Below are 18,097 nucleotides of genomic sequence, written 5' to 3' on the forward strand. Positions count from 1 at the left end.
TTACCAGCGATCAGAAAGATCCCTCTCTCGCGAGTATGATCGCTGAGGTCAGACAAGGGAAGGTAATAACTCGGGATATCTTTTTAGTTGGTATTTGAAACTAGCAGATCAATTTCAATTTTCAGCATTTTCTTGTGTATGTTTTCAGGTCTTCAGCAAGCATCTTGGGTTAAAAATGGTTCCAATCTTTGCTTGCTGATTGTTGGTGGACCGTTCAAAGCCTTGGTTTGTGTTTTGTTGAACTTGTTGAATATGCAGACTGTATCTTATTAGATGAAGGGATATGTAGTTTCCGTGATGTGATTTGAGGCTTTCTACTGTTGAGTTGTTTGTAGACTGCAATGGCTTGTTGGTGTTTGATCTGGAAACCATTGTGCCATAAGTAGATCATTATTCTGGTTTCATAAATAGTAGTTTGATTTCCGCTTTCCTTCCTTGATGGGAACATGTTCAATCCATATGGATGACTTGGATTTACACCATTTTGTGAAAGATTGCTTGCATATTTTCTCATGTAATTTATTGAAATTACATCTTTAAAGGCATAATCTTCATGAACATTTATATTTCTTAATTTTACGAATTATAAATAGTATAAGAAGATACATTAAGTGTGAATTTCTACTGAGCTATTAAATAATATTATCTATCTATAACTAATATTTAAAAAACTTTGTTGGGGCAACAAATGTTGAAGGAATGACGATGTTTCTTTCAATTTGTTGAAACATGGAAGGTCGTTTTGTTAAAGTTTATGGGTACTTTTGCGAATTCAATTTAATCACTATACAAATGGGTTCCGCCCGCCACTTTCGCTCTCTTTAGGACTGTCCAATTTTCACCCACGATTTCTTCTCCTGGTCAATTTATTTAACAGTTTCATAGTCTCTTCCTCAATTCTCCTCCTTTTCTCTCTCTATATGATAAACATGTGATTAAATTTACGTTACTACTATATATAAACCGTGAGAGTAGGCAAAAGTGAAAGAATGAGCAACTATTTCTTCACTTTTTAGTAAAGAATATTTGGGCCATTTTAGTAAAAGATAAGCATAATTCGATTATTTTTTATCGTTATTTATTGATGTGAATCCCGTATTTCTCTTCTCTATCTCCCACTCTCTCTGAATTCTGAAAGGTTCTATGACTTTCCTTCCTCCATCTTTCTCTTTAATTCAATATTTCATACATAACTCGTTTAAAGATAATATAAGTGAAAGTATACATAACTTTAATTTTTACATAATTCTCTAAGTTGTTTGGTGAATTTTTTTAAAATGTTATTTTGCTTCTATTTTGATGTGGAAATCACGAAAAATATACTAAAGGTTTTGGAAAGAAGGAGGTGCATAGTTTTCTTTTAATGACTTAATTAATAAGAGACTATGTACAATTGGTGGATAATTAATTCAAACTAATGAAGATAATTGGAAATTATCAAAATTAAGAGGACAAAAGATACAATCAAAAGTTTGAGTAACATCTCTTTTGTAAGTAGTATAGATATAGACTTGTTTCCTTAGAAAAATAAGAAAGCAACTCGAATGAAAGAATAATAAAAATTTAAAGTATATTAAGGAGTTTTTAGTGTTTAGATATAACAGTTTTTGAGTGTTTAGATAATTAGTGACTATTAATTATGATTAGTATTAATGTTGATAGTTATATATTACGGAATAACATCACCAATATAATATTTAAATATTCTCATATTTATGTATATTTAAACATATATACATAAATACACACATGTGTGTATATATATATGTGTGTGTATGCGTGTATATACACACACTCATACACATATTTATAGACACACGTGTGTTGTAATGTTTTAAAAAGCCTCCGCCTAGTCAGCCTAGGTTGTACGTTGGTCGCCTTATTTAGCGCCTAGCATCTAGACAGTGTCTAGGCCTCCCATCTGGGTTTTGGGAGTGCCTATGTGGTTTGCCTACATGGATTGCACCTTTTAAGCATTAATCGTGATTTCCTTCACAGTAGCCTCTACATCCTCCAACCTCCTCCGACTATGAACACCTCTACCTCTCACGTTCAACAAAACCTCCTCGACCACCACCTAAAAAATCTAACTAGGAGTCAATCCAGCACCTAAGCTTTCTATAACATTAGCATTGACTATCAGAAATTGTAATTAAAAACTAAGAAATAGGAAAACTCCTAGACCCCACCTAGGCACCAAGGCTTCACGCGTCAATGTGCAACGTCTAGACCGCCTAGCACTTCTTATAACCTTATGTGCCTGTATGTATGTATTAAAATCCTTAAATTTTATCTAGACTTCTTATACGTCAGCATTAAACTTTTTTGATATTATAATATCCAATAACTACTCCATAGTAGAATAATATTATATCAGTTATTTAATTGGTTTAATTTTAAAACTTATTTGTATATTATAGGTCTTCTTAATATGAGACTCCGATACTTATTTATGAATATAATATTTAAATGTTTTTATCTTCAACATTGTTGGATATCAATGAATGTATTCACTAGTAGAAAAACGTGCAACTTAGACGGATCAAACTAGACGGAAAAACTTCATGAATTTGATATCTGTAGGCTGTCTAAAAATCACAATAGACAGTTGATCCCCCATCAAACACTGATGATGGAAGTTACAATCTGACGACTTTCAGAAGGCTACAATTTGAGGACTTTCACGTAGAAGGTTACAATCTGACGACCTTCACAACAACTAATGAAAGCCCCAATTCAACAGCCTTCACAATCAACATCAGGAGTTACAATCTGACGGCTCTCATATTTTCAATGAGCCAAGACGAATATTACAAGAGGACGATCTGTGCAAAACTCTAGCAAAAGAGACTACAAATTGACGGTCTCTTCATATTAGAATGCAGATATCTCTCAAACCGTAAGGAATTTGACGAAACGGAGGAAGCGAACCGAAGCCTTCGGCTGGGTTCGGTCGGCTCCGTCTCGTCGAGATAGCCGATTTTCATATATAATTCGCCCAATTCCGACTTACGGTTTGAAAGTTATGACCTGTTCTTCGCAGCAAGTTATGTTCTGAAGTCCGTCTGCAAGACTGGACTTCGTCAGAACATCGGACTTAGCCTAAAGCTCGTCGAGCCCACCTAAGACTCACCTCTGCATCCAAGATTCAAAACGCAGAGGTCGTTCCCGCATTCTAAACTCAAAACGCAGAGGTCGTGGCTGTGTTCCATATTCAAAACGCAGAGGCCGTAGCTGAGTTCCAAACTCGAAATGCAGAGTTCATGCAGAACCCAACTCTGCGTTCCAGGTCCAAAACACAGAGTTCATGCATAACCCAACTCTGCGTTCCAGGTCCAAAACGCAGAGTTCACCTCTGCGTCTCAGATGCCAAAACGCAGAGTTCACCTCTACGTCTCAGATGCCAAAACGCAGAGTTCATCTCTGCGTCTCAGATGTCAAAACGCAGAATTCATCTATACGTCCCAACTGTGCGTCTCCAATTTACATAACGCGTGCGGCTTGTGCGTTTCCAATCTCTAGCAGAGATTTAACTCTGCGTCTCATCTCTAAGACGCAGAGTTAAGGTCCAGAACGCCAATTTAGGCGTTTGAATTGTTCAAACACAAGTTGAACGGCATCAAAACCATTTATCCCACGTTCTGAGGGATTTCCGCCCTACTTAGGAGCGGATTAAGGGGGTAGTTACCACCCTTAATCCCCTATAAATAGTGGGAAATTCAACTGAGTTCGGGGGCTTCTTTTTGGGGGGAGCAAAGAAGAGATCTTCGGCTAACTTTTGAGCCGATTTTTCTCTCATCAACAAAGGGAAATTCGGTCAAGGGCTGGCTTTTTGGACCTGAGGATTGGCAGCAAAGAAGAGCATTCGTTCTTCGACTGGAGCTTTAGAGGTCGACAACAGGAGCTTCTTTATCCTTGGCTTATTAACCGAACTTTCGGTTTAAATCAACTCTTTCATAGAGATAAACTCGCTCTGAGTTATTAACTCGTTAAGAGTTATTTTTTAAGACTTGCCACGCAAGTTCTCCACAGCGTCAAATCGTGAGGAGAAAATCACGTTCCAGTGAATCAAGACGTTCGGATCGTCAACGAGAAGCAAACTCGACGCGAGCATTCGAGGCAGACATCTCATCGCTACCGTGAAGAACCCAGTTTTAAACAAAGGGGAGAATCAAATTCATTTTCCTCTCTTTTATAATCGGAATCCAAATTGTAATTGATTTTGAGAGGAATACAAGTCAATTTTTCTTTCATTGTCTTCTTACTGCAAATTTCCAACAAACAATATCCAACAATGTTGAAGATGAAAATCTTGGAATTCATGAATTTGTCATTGATTGGAGGCAGAGCCGATCCCGAGCTTTGGGTTGCCCTAGCCCAATCCAATTTTGGTTACCCATTATATTAAAAATTTAGTACGAATAATAACGATAAAAATGAATATATATATATAATACAATTTAGCGTTCTATATTGGGCTCAAACTGATAATATTCTCATGCAAAATCAATATTCATATAAGAAGAGATTACATTTGTGCTACAATTTAATTCAAAGAAAAATACTTCGCCTTGAATTTTTTGAAGCGAATTCTTCAATTAAGTCATCATACTCAAGTTTCTCCAAGTATTCATTTTCAATTGATATCATTGTCAATCCATTCAATCCATTCAATACATGGTAGTGCGAAGATAACTTTTTATCAATTTCAATTTGAAAAAACTTCTCTCCACCGAGGCAACCGTAATGGGGATAGTAACAAAATTCGATTAGCAGATAGTAACAAAATTCGATTAGCAACCCATTCCAAAACATCACAACCCCTAATTCAATTATTCAACAACAAAGATTCAGGCAAGATTCAAAATCAGAAATCTTGATTTCATTGCAAAACATCAAAACTCCAAATTTCTGTCCAAAAAAACCCTAAAATTATTTAGTTAAAAAAATTTACCTGATTGGGTTAGAGGAGTCAGCGGGGTGAAGTCTGAAGGACGGGTCCGATGGGAGCAGAGTAAGGTCGGACCGTCGAAGGCTCGGGAAGGAGGAGAGGAGTGGTTTTCTCTCTTTCTTTCTTTTTTTTTGTTTTTTGTGAGCGGAACAGAGACGGGGAGAAGAGGAAATGCTGACGGAAATAAAGGAGTTGGGTAGTGTTTTGGGTATTCATTAGAGTTCTTTTATAAATAGAACCCCTAACAATTTTTGCATAAAGGTCCTCTTACAAAGTCCACTTCAAAAATCAAAATTAATTACAGTTTGATGGATGAAGGAGCGAGAGGGGTGGGTTGCCCCCCGGCCCTGGGTTGCCCCAACCCCGGGACTTGGTGGGTTTACCCCAGGGCCGGCCCTGATTGGAGGTGACGAATAAAATCTTGGAATTCATGAATTTGTCCATTTATAGGTTTGTCATCAACCATCATGAACTTATTGAAGGAAGAGGATGTGAAATGTTGAATTCCGGCATCATCAAAGCCATATTCTGCTTCAAGAGCATTCCACAGATCCTTAACACTTTTGAACTCATAATATATGTCACAAAGGTTGTCCGCAAATACACTAAGGATCCTATGGCAGCAATGATAGTTTATTTCTTCTAGCTTTAACGAACTAGAGAAAGAACTAGCGCTAGAAGCAGAAGTGGAATGAGTAAGTTGTTCAGGATCAGGAGAGTTTGAGGTCAAAGGTTGAGAACCAAATGATAAAGATTCAGGAGTGTCAAATGCAGATAACAAACCTAGAGTAGTGAGCTAGTATCTCATCTAATTAGCCTATCGTTTGTAGTTAACACCGATAAACTTCTCAGGTTTGGCACTCTTGGAATGATCAATGTTTGTCATAAGTTTGACTCAAGTTAGCTAGTCTAGGTGTTTTGAAATCAGATAAGAATGAAAGCTTTGTCAATACCACTCAACTAGTTACTTAGTAATATGACTTGATTCAAGATTATTTATGAACTTGTAATATTAACCAGTAAATATGAAACCGAACAAATTAATTTTAAAACAATAATTAGCAAGAACAATTTAAGCAATAATTCTAAAAATAATTCTCGGATTAATTTTGTAACAGTAACAAAAAACAATTATTCTTATTCGGAATAATTTTTTATAAAAAATTAACAATTAATTACTAATTAAAATAATTAACTATAGCAAGTTAACTGTAATATTTAACAATAATTTACAGTAATTATTTAAGAAAAATTAACCGTAATTAAATAAGCAATTAACAATAATTGAATAATTGCAGTAATTAACAATAATTAACAATGAAAAATTATTCACAGTAATTATATCAGATGAGCAGATTATAATTTCGGATTAATTACAAATTGAAATTGAGCAGAAATAAGTATCAGCAATTAAAAGCAATTAATTACAGATTAAAATTATTTTAAATTTCAAAATTAACAGCTATAATAACTTAAATTTCTAGATTGTTAACGAAAAATCAAATTAAGTTATAGCATGCAAATAAATCTTAAATAAAAGGAACAAAAAAAAATCTGGCCTAATCGGGTAGCAGTCGTGCAATTGTTGCACTGCATTAGACGATTAAGAATCCGTCTATCGCCCTAGCACATATGATCATCTCTCACCTAACGGTAAAAACCTTCGAAAACAACCGACTTCTGTACTCAGGTGAGAGTATAAAGCTTCTACTCGGATGAAGAAGATTGCCCAATAAAAAGTTAACTGTAACAGAGAATTTATGAAAGAAAATTTTCGAAGGCAGAATAGAGAGGAGAGGAATTTTGTTTTCATTGTTGTGTTTTCCGAATAAAGCCTTGGGCTATATTTATAGGGTGAGAGTCTCAAAGCCGTTGCGCACGTTCTCAAAATTCCCGCAATCGTTTTGCACATTCTCAAAAACCCCCGCTGTCATTACGCACGTTTTCCAAGTTCTAATTGCCGTGTCAAAAGAAACATGTAAAATGAAGTTGAAAATTTCAAAACGTGGCGGGCGTACACACACGTGCTAACCAAAGCCCAAACAAATGAAAGCCCAAAGAGAGAACCAATTTAAACACTCTCCATGTGTGAGTATTCATTGAAGGCAAAATTGCCTTTTCTCCTCTACTAGGCCAACAGCTCTGAGGCTGTTTTGTCCAAGAGTAGGGTGACAATGTTCACGATGCATGCTTTAGTCAAAGTGAGAACACTCTGAGGCTGTTTTGTCCAAGAGTAGGGTGACAATGTTCACGATGCATGCTTTAGTCAAAGTGAGAACAAAGAGGGGGCTCAACGATTTACCTTGAAAAGACAATGTTCACGATGCATGCTTTAGTCAAAGTGAGAACAAAGAGGGGGCTCAACGATTTACCTTGAAAAAAATCATCATTCCTAGCCTTCCAACAGAGCCAAGAGATGATTGTCGCAAAAGCAACAGCGTAGATTTTATGTATTTGGGAGTTGAAAGGAGCAATCATTCAATGGATAAAGCCATGGGACAAGAGCTAACGGAGTCGGAAAATCATGATCAGTATTTGCAACCAAAAGGAGCAGGCAAATTGACATGTAACACGAAGATGATCAATAGTTTCACTCGACTCCACACAAGAGGGCAAATGTGGTCGACGTGGACTCCAATCTTCAATAACGCGTCCTTGGCCAGCAAGCCATTGCTAAGTGATTTCCAAACGAACAATTTGACACAGGATGGGATGGTTTTAAGCTTTGAGAGCTTCAGCGTCACCTTCAAAACCGATGGGGGAGTAGCCTGAGAATGCCAACTTCAACCAAAGAAGATTACAGATGGCATTGGATGAGAAATAGGGAGTGAAAAGTCCGTTTCAGGTTAAGCAAGTCATAAGATTGATCAAAGCAAGCAGGGTGGACCGTTATAAGTAACAGGAGCGCGAGGGATGTTTCAGAAAACTAACGATTTGGGGTGCAGTATGGCAATTTCAGTGAATTATATTTTAGATTTAACACCCAATGCTTTTACACAAGCGGTATAGATGTAGATATTAAACCTTGCGGACTACGACCAGATCCAATCTTGCAGCCATTATCAGCAACTCTGTTGGCGCTGATGACGTGTTCTGCTATCATCTGGATTTACGCAGCCGCTTTGAGCCTCCCAAGTTTGGTTCCGCGTTCAAAATATTCAAAGAAATAACATCACGCTTAAAGAAACAGACGAGTTTTGGAGAAACTTTTATTAGGTCCCTACTCCTCAATAGAGGAAAACTAATTTAATCCAAGAGCACAAAAGAAGGTACCACCAATTACCGAGACGTTTGTTTCCCCCTTTCCGTGAATTTACTGATCAAACTCACAAGAGTACCAACATTAATCCATGGCGATCCCCAAACTATTTACTCACAGGGCCATAAGCAAAGTTCTGATAGTTGATCTCCCTCCTACATAGAAGAGAGACGCTACAAATTTCGCTTTCCTAATCAAACCCCAGTTGATCCAAACCCTCCAGCACCCCTGGCGGTCGAATCCAGGTCCTCGACCTCGACAACATCCGGCGTCATGATCCTCTCAATGATCAACTGGGCAATCCTATCACCAGCCTTCACCTCGAAGTCCACGTCCGAGAAGTTGAACAGAATGACACCCAACGGCCCGCGGTAGTCCGCATCGATCACTCCCGCTCCGACATCAATCGAGTGCTTCCACGCTAAACCAGATCTCGACGCTAATATCACAAACAAAACAATATTAAGGAACCTCTTTTACCCGCTTCATCAAACACTTGACAGGCACCCAAAAAAATAACAAAATAATAATAAATAAATAAATAAACTTACCAACGCGAGCGTAGGTTCCCTCGGGGATAGAGATGCTGAGATCGGTAGGGACGAGGGCTTTTCCTCGAGCAGGAACTTTCGTCGCCACAGCGCTGAAATTATAACATAAAAAGGGGGGAAATATTAGAAAAAATTAGTAATGAAGAGGGTTTTGTTTCTGGATTGAAAATAGAGACCTGGAGAGGTCATAGCCAGCGGAGAGAGGAGAGGCTCGAGAGGGCAGGATGGCGTTTTCAGAGAGTTTCTTGATCTTGAGCAGAGGTGGGTTTTCTTTGGCGACGCCATTGGTGACGTGGGAGAGCTTGGGGAGCTTGGGAGAGGGCTCTTGGGCGCTCGGGCTGTTGGCGGGTGATGACATTTTCTTTTTCTGGGAGAAGAGTTGATGAGAAATTGGGGAGAGGGAGGTGGAGGGTTTTTAATGGGCGAATGGGCGGGAAATTGATGGCGGGAAGTCTTCCCGCCACCAAACTTTGCATTTCACTTGAAAAAAAAAAGAAGAAAAGGCCGTCTCCAGCCGCCAATAGCAAAGACCGAGGCGCGGAAAGCCGGTATAAATTTATAAGAGCAAATTGCAGATAACCCCTTGATCTGTACATTTAGTTGCACGCGTTATGCCTCAACTATTTTAGAAGCACCTAGCAACCGTAGATTTAGGAGAGAGAGGGAGAGAGGGGTTTATCTGCGATTTCTTTGTTCCCAAAATGTGATCAAGTGATGTTGGGCATAGGGAGGGCGCACTATATGCACCCTTCAAATAGATTCAAATATCACATTGTAACCATGTGCTTTTAATAAATTGTTCGATTATTATGTGTTCAACTATACGGTAATATTCGATTTGATAGTTAATTTAATTATAAATGAATATTTTTTAATATTTGACTCATAAACGAATAAAATTTAACCAAATGTATATTCGATTCGGTTGATTATTAATGTTTATGCTTTATATTTTATTCATCTATGTTTAATTTATCATAGAATATTTATCTTTTAAAGTTACACTTGAGATATTCACAATGTCCACATATATCATAATATAATATCTAATAGAAATAAATTCTTATGCAAATTTTAGCTTAGATTACATTCTTAAGTTGCTAAAAAAGTTTGATAGGAAATGAAATAATGTAGATCTAAAATCTATAATGAGATATTTTCCTGCTTCTACATTAGTAGATCATACTAATTTTTATGTTAATATTACTATTGATAATTACATAAATTAATAATTTATAAATATATAAATTTAATAATTTTAGTTATAACCCATCATAATAACCAACATAGGACTCGAAAACCTAACCTCAGAGTAAAGAATCAAATGCCTTGACTAAGCGTGCTAATAAATATTCATAAATATTCACCAAATATCTAGTTAATATACCAAATCGAATTTGAACACCTTCTACCTGCACAACATGACTTCGAACTCCTGGAATAAACCAACTTCAAATTCTAATTTGAAGGTATTAGATCAAAATTCGATTCGTTTCCACCCCTTGATCTGCTTAGTTCCATGAATTATAATATTTTCCCTTGCTAGGATACAAACCACAAACAAATAATAAGGCTCCATAAAGATGGAGAAGCACGCTATTAAATATTAACTTAAGACTTGGGAATCCAATATCATTTCATGATCAGCAAATAATAGTGTCCATAAGTTATAACTTCACCAAGGTTGCAAACAGTTGTAGTACATACATGGATACATGGATACACGGAAACAGACACTTGGAAAATGGTTTCACAAGGAAAAGGGTTACACATTTAAAATGATACAAAATGACACAGCAAATACAAGTTTTATGAGCAGCTTCCTTTGATTCTCCTTAGACTTGTTTTTTGAACTGGATGATTTGTATATATATGGTTCCATTACGCAAGCACTAGTTGTAATATGCTTCGGGAGAGTACAGAGAACACCACACGCCAAACAACGGAACGCCAGGAATGTACATTTTAGATCACCTTTCTGTGACCGCCAAAGGCCCAAATCTGCCGAACAAAAAGAAACTAAAAATTAAACAAAAGAGAAAACAGGGTGTTTGATATAACATGGAAGAAAGGCTGAAAACGTATCAACTGTAAGAGTTTTATAGCTTGATTTTTTTTATCAGGCTGATGTAAGATTTTACAGTAAGATTTGACGAGGTCTTTTGAAAGTTGAATAAGGAATATATTAAATGCGAGAAAATTTTGATGCTCCTTAATTTAGATACACACAGAGAAGGGAAGGGAACAAGAGGGGAACTGACATTAGGAATCTGATAATTTTAGTTACCCTCTTAGCAACATCGATAAGGGTAGTTACTCTGGTAGCACTGCAACTAACAAAGTCCAGTTATTCGGTATTCAACAAGGAGGCAAGAGGCGCTGATTCCTACTTTATGCAAAAGTATCTGATAACTCACTAGATGGAAGAAACTAGATAGCCTAATATTTGCAACGTTCTTTATAAGAGGGAAAGAGTGAGGATGCACAGGACTCCCTAGGATATTAACACTGACTTCATCAAATTCATAAGAAAGAACTGACAGCTGAGACACTCTGACTGAACCCCCACCACCCCACCCCACTCCCTATACGCCTTTTCTTTCTGGTAGTTCGCACAAGCACCCTCAGGTCTCCAGCATTCCATGTTAAGTCCTTAAATTCTTGAATCATTTAATTTGCTTCAAGACACACCTCATATTACTTGGGTAGTGGTGGAGGTCGAAGAAAATAGAAATGAGAAATGAGAAATTAAAAGGGTAAAAAAGGAGAATGAGAACCGCTATGTAATGGAGATGTTGATGATCATGAGTTGTGGATCTACGCACTGGATAAATCATAAGAGGTGGTGTTAAGTTTATCAATGGAATGTAAGGTTTACACTAGGGCAGGAGTAAAGCAGGGGAATTATTAATGGGAGATGAAAAGAAGGGCAAAAGAAAATACAACCTTTTTTCAAGGTTTAAGATAGACCCCTACATAATGGCTACAACATAATATTCCCAGAATACTTACTTGTATACTTTGGGTGTTTTCATTAAACTCCTATGAAAAACAGCGTACTTACCCATCACTCAAGAAAGATCCAGATTATAATAACTCTCAAATGGAGAAAATAACATGAGGAGCATTAAGTTAAATGATTTCAAGTGTCAGGTTAAAGATTTCAGGTGTTGACATTGGTTTGGGGTGGATTTGGGAAAATATTTTTATACTTTCAATTCGGAATTTGGACTCAAAGAATTCCTTAAAATGATAACACATCACATAGCAAACAAAGTAACTAGTGCATACTAAATAGTTGTAGCAGATTAGAGCTAAAATTAGAAAGATTCTCCATCATATGGTTTTGAATAAACCATTGAAGCTAAATTGAAGAACTAACCTTGAGGTTCTTATCCCAACTTCCTGTGCACAAGGCACTGCCATCCGGCGAAAGACCCAGGCAACTTATTCTACCTTCGTGTGAGTTTTGCAGGGATCCCAAGTTCAAGACTACCTGAGATTACAGAAGAAATGACAATCACTGCAAATTACATAGGTAAAAACACAGATGCTGGAATATTAAAAGAACACATGAAAACAGGCAGATGAGCATAGCTGGCCACATGGTGAGGTTCAATCTAAGGTCTTGGACATAAACACTAACCCAGCAGAGAATAATATAAGGAGAACATTGTTGATTCCTTAAGCAGAACTATTTAGCCTTTGTAAAGATCAAGACCATCTGGTTTCGGATAGAAGGTCAATACCAGAAATTGAAGAATGATTTGAACTTTCTTCACTCCAAAATTTCACAAATTGAATCACTGTGGAAATTGAATAGTCTTGTATGCAAGCCAGCCCCAAGATGGAGCTGTCTCTTTAAAATTCGCATATAGGCAAATTGGGAGGAGTGCTGTGTGACCACAGTGAAGCCGCAATTCCAAATAAAGAACAGAAGTCATCTTAACCTTGCATGATTAAGCAAAACTAGCCTTGGAAGATAGCAAATCTTCATTATACACTTGAGTGATCTTAACCTTGCATGATTAAGCAAAACTAGCCTTGGAAGATAGCAAATCTTCATTATACACTTGAGTGGCTTATTCAATTAAGAAGTACAAGAGCCCAAGAATCTCGAGAAGGAATTGACCTTCCCTGTACTCTTCCTTTCCACCATACCTTTCCTAATGGCTAAGCTCTTGTTTATGCAAACAGAATAGTGAATGCTTGGCCTTCAACACTTTATATTACCATAAATAATCAATAAACAAGTTTCTAAAGATAAAAGCACATAATTCGCTTTGTGTGCATCTTAATCATATTACCTAATATATGCCCTGCAAGTTCTTAATATATTTCCATATTATCTTTCAGATATCTAGTATTTCTCCAAAAGGAAGAGGAAATAGTGCATACCTCAGCAACTAATGTGTCCCATACATAACAGTCACCATTCGAATATCCAGCAAAAAGAAGTCTTCCTGATATAGAGAAGGCAATAGATGTTACGATGGGGGCATCATTATCATTATCTTCATGCCGCCGACCATAAACCTGAAGTTGATGCCCTGTCCTCATGTCGAATAGCCTACACGTACCATCATCAGAGCCAGTTCCAAATCTTTGCCCATCTGGAAAGAACTTGACAGCATTAACATCCCCCTCATGACCATGATACGTCCGAACAGCTCTACTAGCTATCCTTGTATCCCATAAACGTGCAGTTGCATCACACGAACCAGAGACAAACGTGTTCGAGTTTGAGCTGTTGATCGAGACACTAAAAGGAGACAGCATAAATGTCTTAAAACATATTGTCAATGTCAAATATGCATAAATAAATTAGACAATAATCAAACAATCTTTCAAAGAGAAAATGGTGAAAAAGAAAAACAAGGGCAATTTTGTGGAATATCTACTTGCATAAACACAACAGTGGACAAGTACACTGTCTGGGAAGAGCTTCCAACATGTATACAATATCAATCAACGTGAAGGAAGAATTTTAAAGATATGGCTAAGCGGAAGAATAAGATGACACATGCATACCCCATCTCTATGGTAATTGTATTCAGTCATTCACTACACTCAAGTATTTTCATCATGTGCACTTCTTTGGAGAAATAACAAAGAAATATTGTGAATCCCATGGCGAAGGGCAAAATAGGATATGCATAATTGGAGTTGTTCCATGATTTGGGGAAAAATGAATAAACTAAGGAAACTGATGGCTAAATATAGTTTATGTATTGTATATATGTGTCCATATGATCCCTTAATGTCGCGGATGTGTTGTACCAGAATCATACTGGAGAGTAGAGTGCATAAACACAAGAGACGATAACATTATGCAAGTAGCAAAAAGGCATGAAAGATAAGCCATATTCCTCAACTTGACAAACATACTAGCGAGACAAGTTAGGGACATACCAACAAGTTCAACTCCCTAAAGCAGCACTTAAACCAACCAATGCAGGCCTTTTGTTTTAGTGAAGCATACAAAAAAATGCAGTGGTTTTCTAATAGCCATGATCACATAAAGATTTCAAAAGAATGATGCTTAGACGGATAAGGTAATGCACAAAACTACAAGTTGAATGGATAATCTCAGTCAAAGAAAATAGTAATATGAAGTAAACATAAAATTATAAGGAAAACAGGAGGGCTTCAAACATTATCTTATAAATTCTAGATAAGCATTAACCATGCAAAATAAACCAGAGAGAAGAGAGTACCTGAGCACATCAGCAGTGTGTCCTGATGGAAATTCCCCACCAAATACAGAGATCCTCTGGCCAGTAGAGACATCCCATAAACCACATGTCTGATCACCTGAGCAAGTGATAAGGTGGTTGTCCTGATCAGGGACATATTGACAGGACGAAACATAGCCCTTGTGGCCAGTCAGTATTCTGGATGTTGGTAAATTGCCTTCTCTGTCAGTTGGAGAATTAAGATTAAATATAGAACATGCACTATCAAGACCACCACAAGCAACAGATTGACCATTAGGAGAAAAGGCGCATGTCATGACCCATGCACAAGGAAGCTTTATCGCATGTGTCTTCTGGCTCGTCAAAGCATTCCATACGATTAACCTCCCGTCTTGAGAAGCACTTACTATGCGATTTCGTTCAGGAGTCCAGTCCAGTGAATACACCTGATGGATATCAGAGTATGGCACGAGTCAGACCTAGGGATGGCCTCTTACCAGTGCTCGCTCTCTATATCACAGTCCTCAAACAATTAATTAAGGACACACAAAAACTAATTCAGAACTGTAGGTGTGTGGCCTAACCAAAGCATGGAATATGGAGATTTTGTGTTTTTCCGTTTTGTACACTAACACCTGTGCAACTTGACTACTTTAAATAATACATGCTCGTAGAGTACAATCCTACACATACAATCTACATAAAGTAAGAAACATCAATGATATGACATTAAATTGTGAAGATACAAATACTAACGAAACACAGGACACTGATACAAATTGACACCACGATTTACATATGATAAAGCTAAAATCCCCATCAAGCATGGTGCAGGGCATACTAAAAAAGTGAACCTAAAATACTCAAAGAACATGGCGAGACACACAAACCAGAATCATGTATGTTGCATAATTCTTTATCAAGGATAACAAAACTTATGAATCAAGAAAAAGTTCATATGCAAACTTGATTTAAATTAAGACTTAAGAATTTAAGTGCCCTCATATTGGCAATAGTCCGCTTGATAAAATTAAACCGTGTCATCAATAAGTTAATAAGTTTCAATAACTTATTAAACTTCCTTCGCAATAAGGGAGAGCTATAATTAAAAATTCTACAACATTTAAGGATCCCTATGTCATAACAATGCAGAGGAACTACAATGGGTTCCCTCTACCCAGAATAGGAGTGACATACCACATGATATTTATTTCGCTTGGAGTGGGATAAGCCAAGGAGGCAAAGCCTTAGAAGAAGTTTGATTTTGACGTTATTACCTACTATTAATTGTGTAAATTTAGAAGTCAAAGAATCTGGATATAGGACTAGCTTATGCATATAACATGGAAATGAGATTCAGGTATGAAGCTAATTTGAGATCTCTAAGGTTCTAAACGGTTATTTTATGTCAACAGCATGAGACATTGCAGATATATCTAGTATACTAGTAAAACAATTGCAGAGGTCCTAATTAATTTTCATTGAAGAGATCGACCCTACTTAAAAAATAATCATTTCACTTCAGAAAGAAGTATATTGAATAGGAAATATTTAAAACAAAGAAAGATACTCTATTTATAATCACCAAGAGAGGGGGGGGGGAACGCTCCTTTAATGTATTGGAACCTTGATTTCATAAGAACATTAACAACATGCAGATGTTACTTGTGTCCTAATCCCAATCTAGTCTAGACAATTAACTATAAGCTATTATACAGTTCATAATAGGGAAAGCACGCTGTATTATACCCAGAGAAAGAAATGGGATTCCTACAAGGGTTTGCCCTCGTATAAATACGGATTTAAACCAAAGGTTGAATAATAAGTTAATTCTCAAACAGGCTATCACAAGGTTACAGGAGAGCTTCATATAGGACCCCTTGAGGTTCAAGTGGTTATTTTATGTTAACAGCGTGAACCATTACAGACCTCTCTAGCTAAATACATATCAGTAAAACAGTTATAGAGGTCGTAATTAGTTTTCCAGTGAAATCATTGGCTTTACTGAAAAATTATCAATTTTCTTCCACAGGAAGTATATTGAATAGGCAAACTCAAAATAAAAGGGATATTGTATTATTAAGCCAAAGTATAATAACAATAATAATAATAATAATAAATAAGTAAATACTCATCTAGTGTATTGGAACGTTAATTTCATAAGGACATCAATAGAATGAGAATATCACTACTTTCCTAATTTCAATTTAGAGTCTAGACTGATAACCATAAAGTACTGTCAAGTTCATAATCGGGAAAATGTACTAGGAAAACATAAGATTTCTATAAAGGTGTACACTCATATTAATAAAAACATAAGCTGTTGAATAAATAAGTTTCAGGAAAATAGCATCAGGGTATCACGAGGTTTACAGGAGCGCACACATCAAAACAGGACTCTGGCCACTTACTCATAACTAGGTTATCCTGACAAAACCTATTAATCTCTGAGGATATGATCACATACTCTAAAAACGATACTCCAAACGTTTAGGATGAGCAATGACTATATCACTCCTCTCCTCTCTTCTCTAAATTTTAAGTTACTTCCTTCGACTGTTTTTCTCATTCCTCGCTTACATCTTGTTTACTTCATTTCCGGTTTGCTCCACATATAGCTAATTTTCATCCATAATAAATAAAACTTTGATTTTACTCCCCTACCATCAAGTTAAAGATATTCAAACTGTTTGGCAATACTTCTTTAGAAGACTCCATTAAGCACTCTTCTTGAGATCCTGTAAGAACACATATTGCAGGCAAAGTATTCATATTACATTTTTTTTTCCTTAATAATTTCCTACTTAACACATCTACAAGCCATGGGATATCCGCACACTACACTATTCTAACCAAATTAAATCCCTAAGGCCTTAGTGATTGAAATATTTATAGATAAGATCACATTTCGGTAAAGCAACATGACCCAATTGGACATTTTTTACAAACACACATTACATGTACAAAATTTAACGTCAATTGCATTGCCTCATCTTCCTCACTAATTCCCTTTTACCTTTGTTTCACTCACACATTTCTCAATTCAAGCTCTAGCAAAATTTCCAACTGAGCCGAAAGCAAACAACACTCACCGGCATTCTAAAATTGTCAAACAAATTCAAACTTTGTAACAAATAAATTGCAGAATCAGAGAACTAACCTTCCCCGTATGACCCTGCAGAATCCTACAGCACACCAGATCCGTCGAACTAAAGTTAATCGCCGTCTTCCCATGGCTCCTCGCATACGTAGCGACTGCCATTTTAACATCGAACGAACGGATCTCAGAAAAAACACGGTTAAACACTAAAAAGGGAAGGGAAAATAAAAAAAAGCAAGGAGGGAAAGAATTCAAATTCACCATCAGTATCGAGAAGAAGCTGCCTCCTTCGCTTCAACTGCTCTCTCAGAGAATTCACGGTCTCCGTCGCCGCCAAATGGCGCTCTCTCAGCTCCGCCACCGACATATCCAAACCCTAACCCAAATCGAAGAACAATCAGCCGGCGCTTACATTATTACTCCCTCTTTCTCCCTCTTTCTCCCGAAATCCAAACCCTAATTGTTCTTTTGCCGGCGCTTACATTATTACTCCCTCTTTCTCCCTCTTTCTCCCGAAATCCAAACCCTAATTGTTCTTTT

General features: G+C 37.0%; 2 protein-coding genes across 3 annotated transcripts in view; one reads left to right on the forward strand and one right to left on the reverse strand.

Annotated features, from left to right (window-relative positions):
• LOC109833117 (U1 small nuclear ribonucleoprotein 70 kDa) overlaps positions 1-477 on the forward strand; it is a 26,021-nt gene extending 25,544 nt beyond the window's left edge. The window contains exons 10-11 of the mRNA XM_020400669.1: positions 1-62; positions 149-477. The exon at positions 1-62 is cut by the window's left edge and continues 572 nt beyond it. Coding sequence (XP_020256258.1) covers positions 1-62; positions 149-199 — 113 coding nt within the window. The 3' untranslated portion in view covers positions 200-477. The remainder of the gene's footprint in view (positions 63-148) is intronic.
• LOC109833118 (guanine nucleotide-binding protein subunit beta) lies at positions 8,130-18,027 on the reverse strand. 2 transcript variants are annotated; one of them, XM_020400670.1, is made up of 8 exons: positions 17,819-18,027; positions 17,618-17,712; positions 14,479-14,903; positions 13,160-13,523; positions 12,144-12,257; positions 8,938-9,128; positions 8,762-8,853; positions 8,130-8,649 (listed from the first exon to the last, which is right to left on the reverse strand). In XM_020400670.1, the coding sequence occupies exons 1-8, from the start codon at positions 17,922-17,924 to the stop codon at positions 8,405-8,407; spliced, it is 1,632 nt and encodes a 543-aa protein (XP_020256259.1). In that variant the 5' UTR covers positions 17,925-18,027; the 3' UTR covers positions 8,130-8,404. The 2 variants fall into 2 exon arrangements, with proteins under 2 accessions (XP_020256259.1, XP_020256260.1); XM_020400671.1 differs by lacking the exons at positions 8,130-8,649; positions 8,762-8,853; positions 8,938-9,128 and adding an exon at positions 10,366-10,762.

Source organism: Asparagus officinalis, chromosome 3 (genome assembly GCF_001876935.1).
Source record: "Asparagus officinalis chromosome 3, Aspof.V1, whole genome shotgun sequence".
In the NCBI taxonomy this organism is placed as follows: Eukaryota; Viridiplantae; Streptophyta; class Magnoliopsida; order Asparagales; family Asparagaceae; genus Asparagus; species Asparagus officinalis.

What these genes read in the sequence shown, in the direction of transcription:
- LOC109833118 (XM_020400670.1), bottom strand. Translation starts at nt 17,924, where the DNA reads ATGTCGGTGGCGGAGCTGAGAGAGCGCCATTTGGCGGCGACGGAGACC. An exon ending in CACACTGCTGATGTGCTCAG is followed by an intron (nt 13,524 to 14,478) that starts GTACTCTCTTCT and finishes GTCTCCTTTTAG; the next exon opens with TGTCTCGATCAACAGCTCAA. An exon ending in GGGACACATTAGTTGCTGAG is followed by an intron (nt 12,258 to 13,159) that starts GTATGCACTATT and finishes CTGTAATCTCAG; the next exon opens with GTAGTCTTGAACTTGGGATC.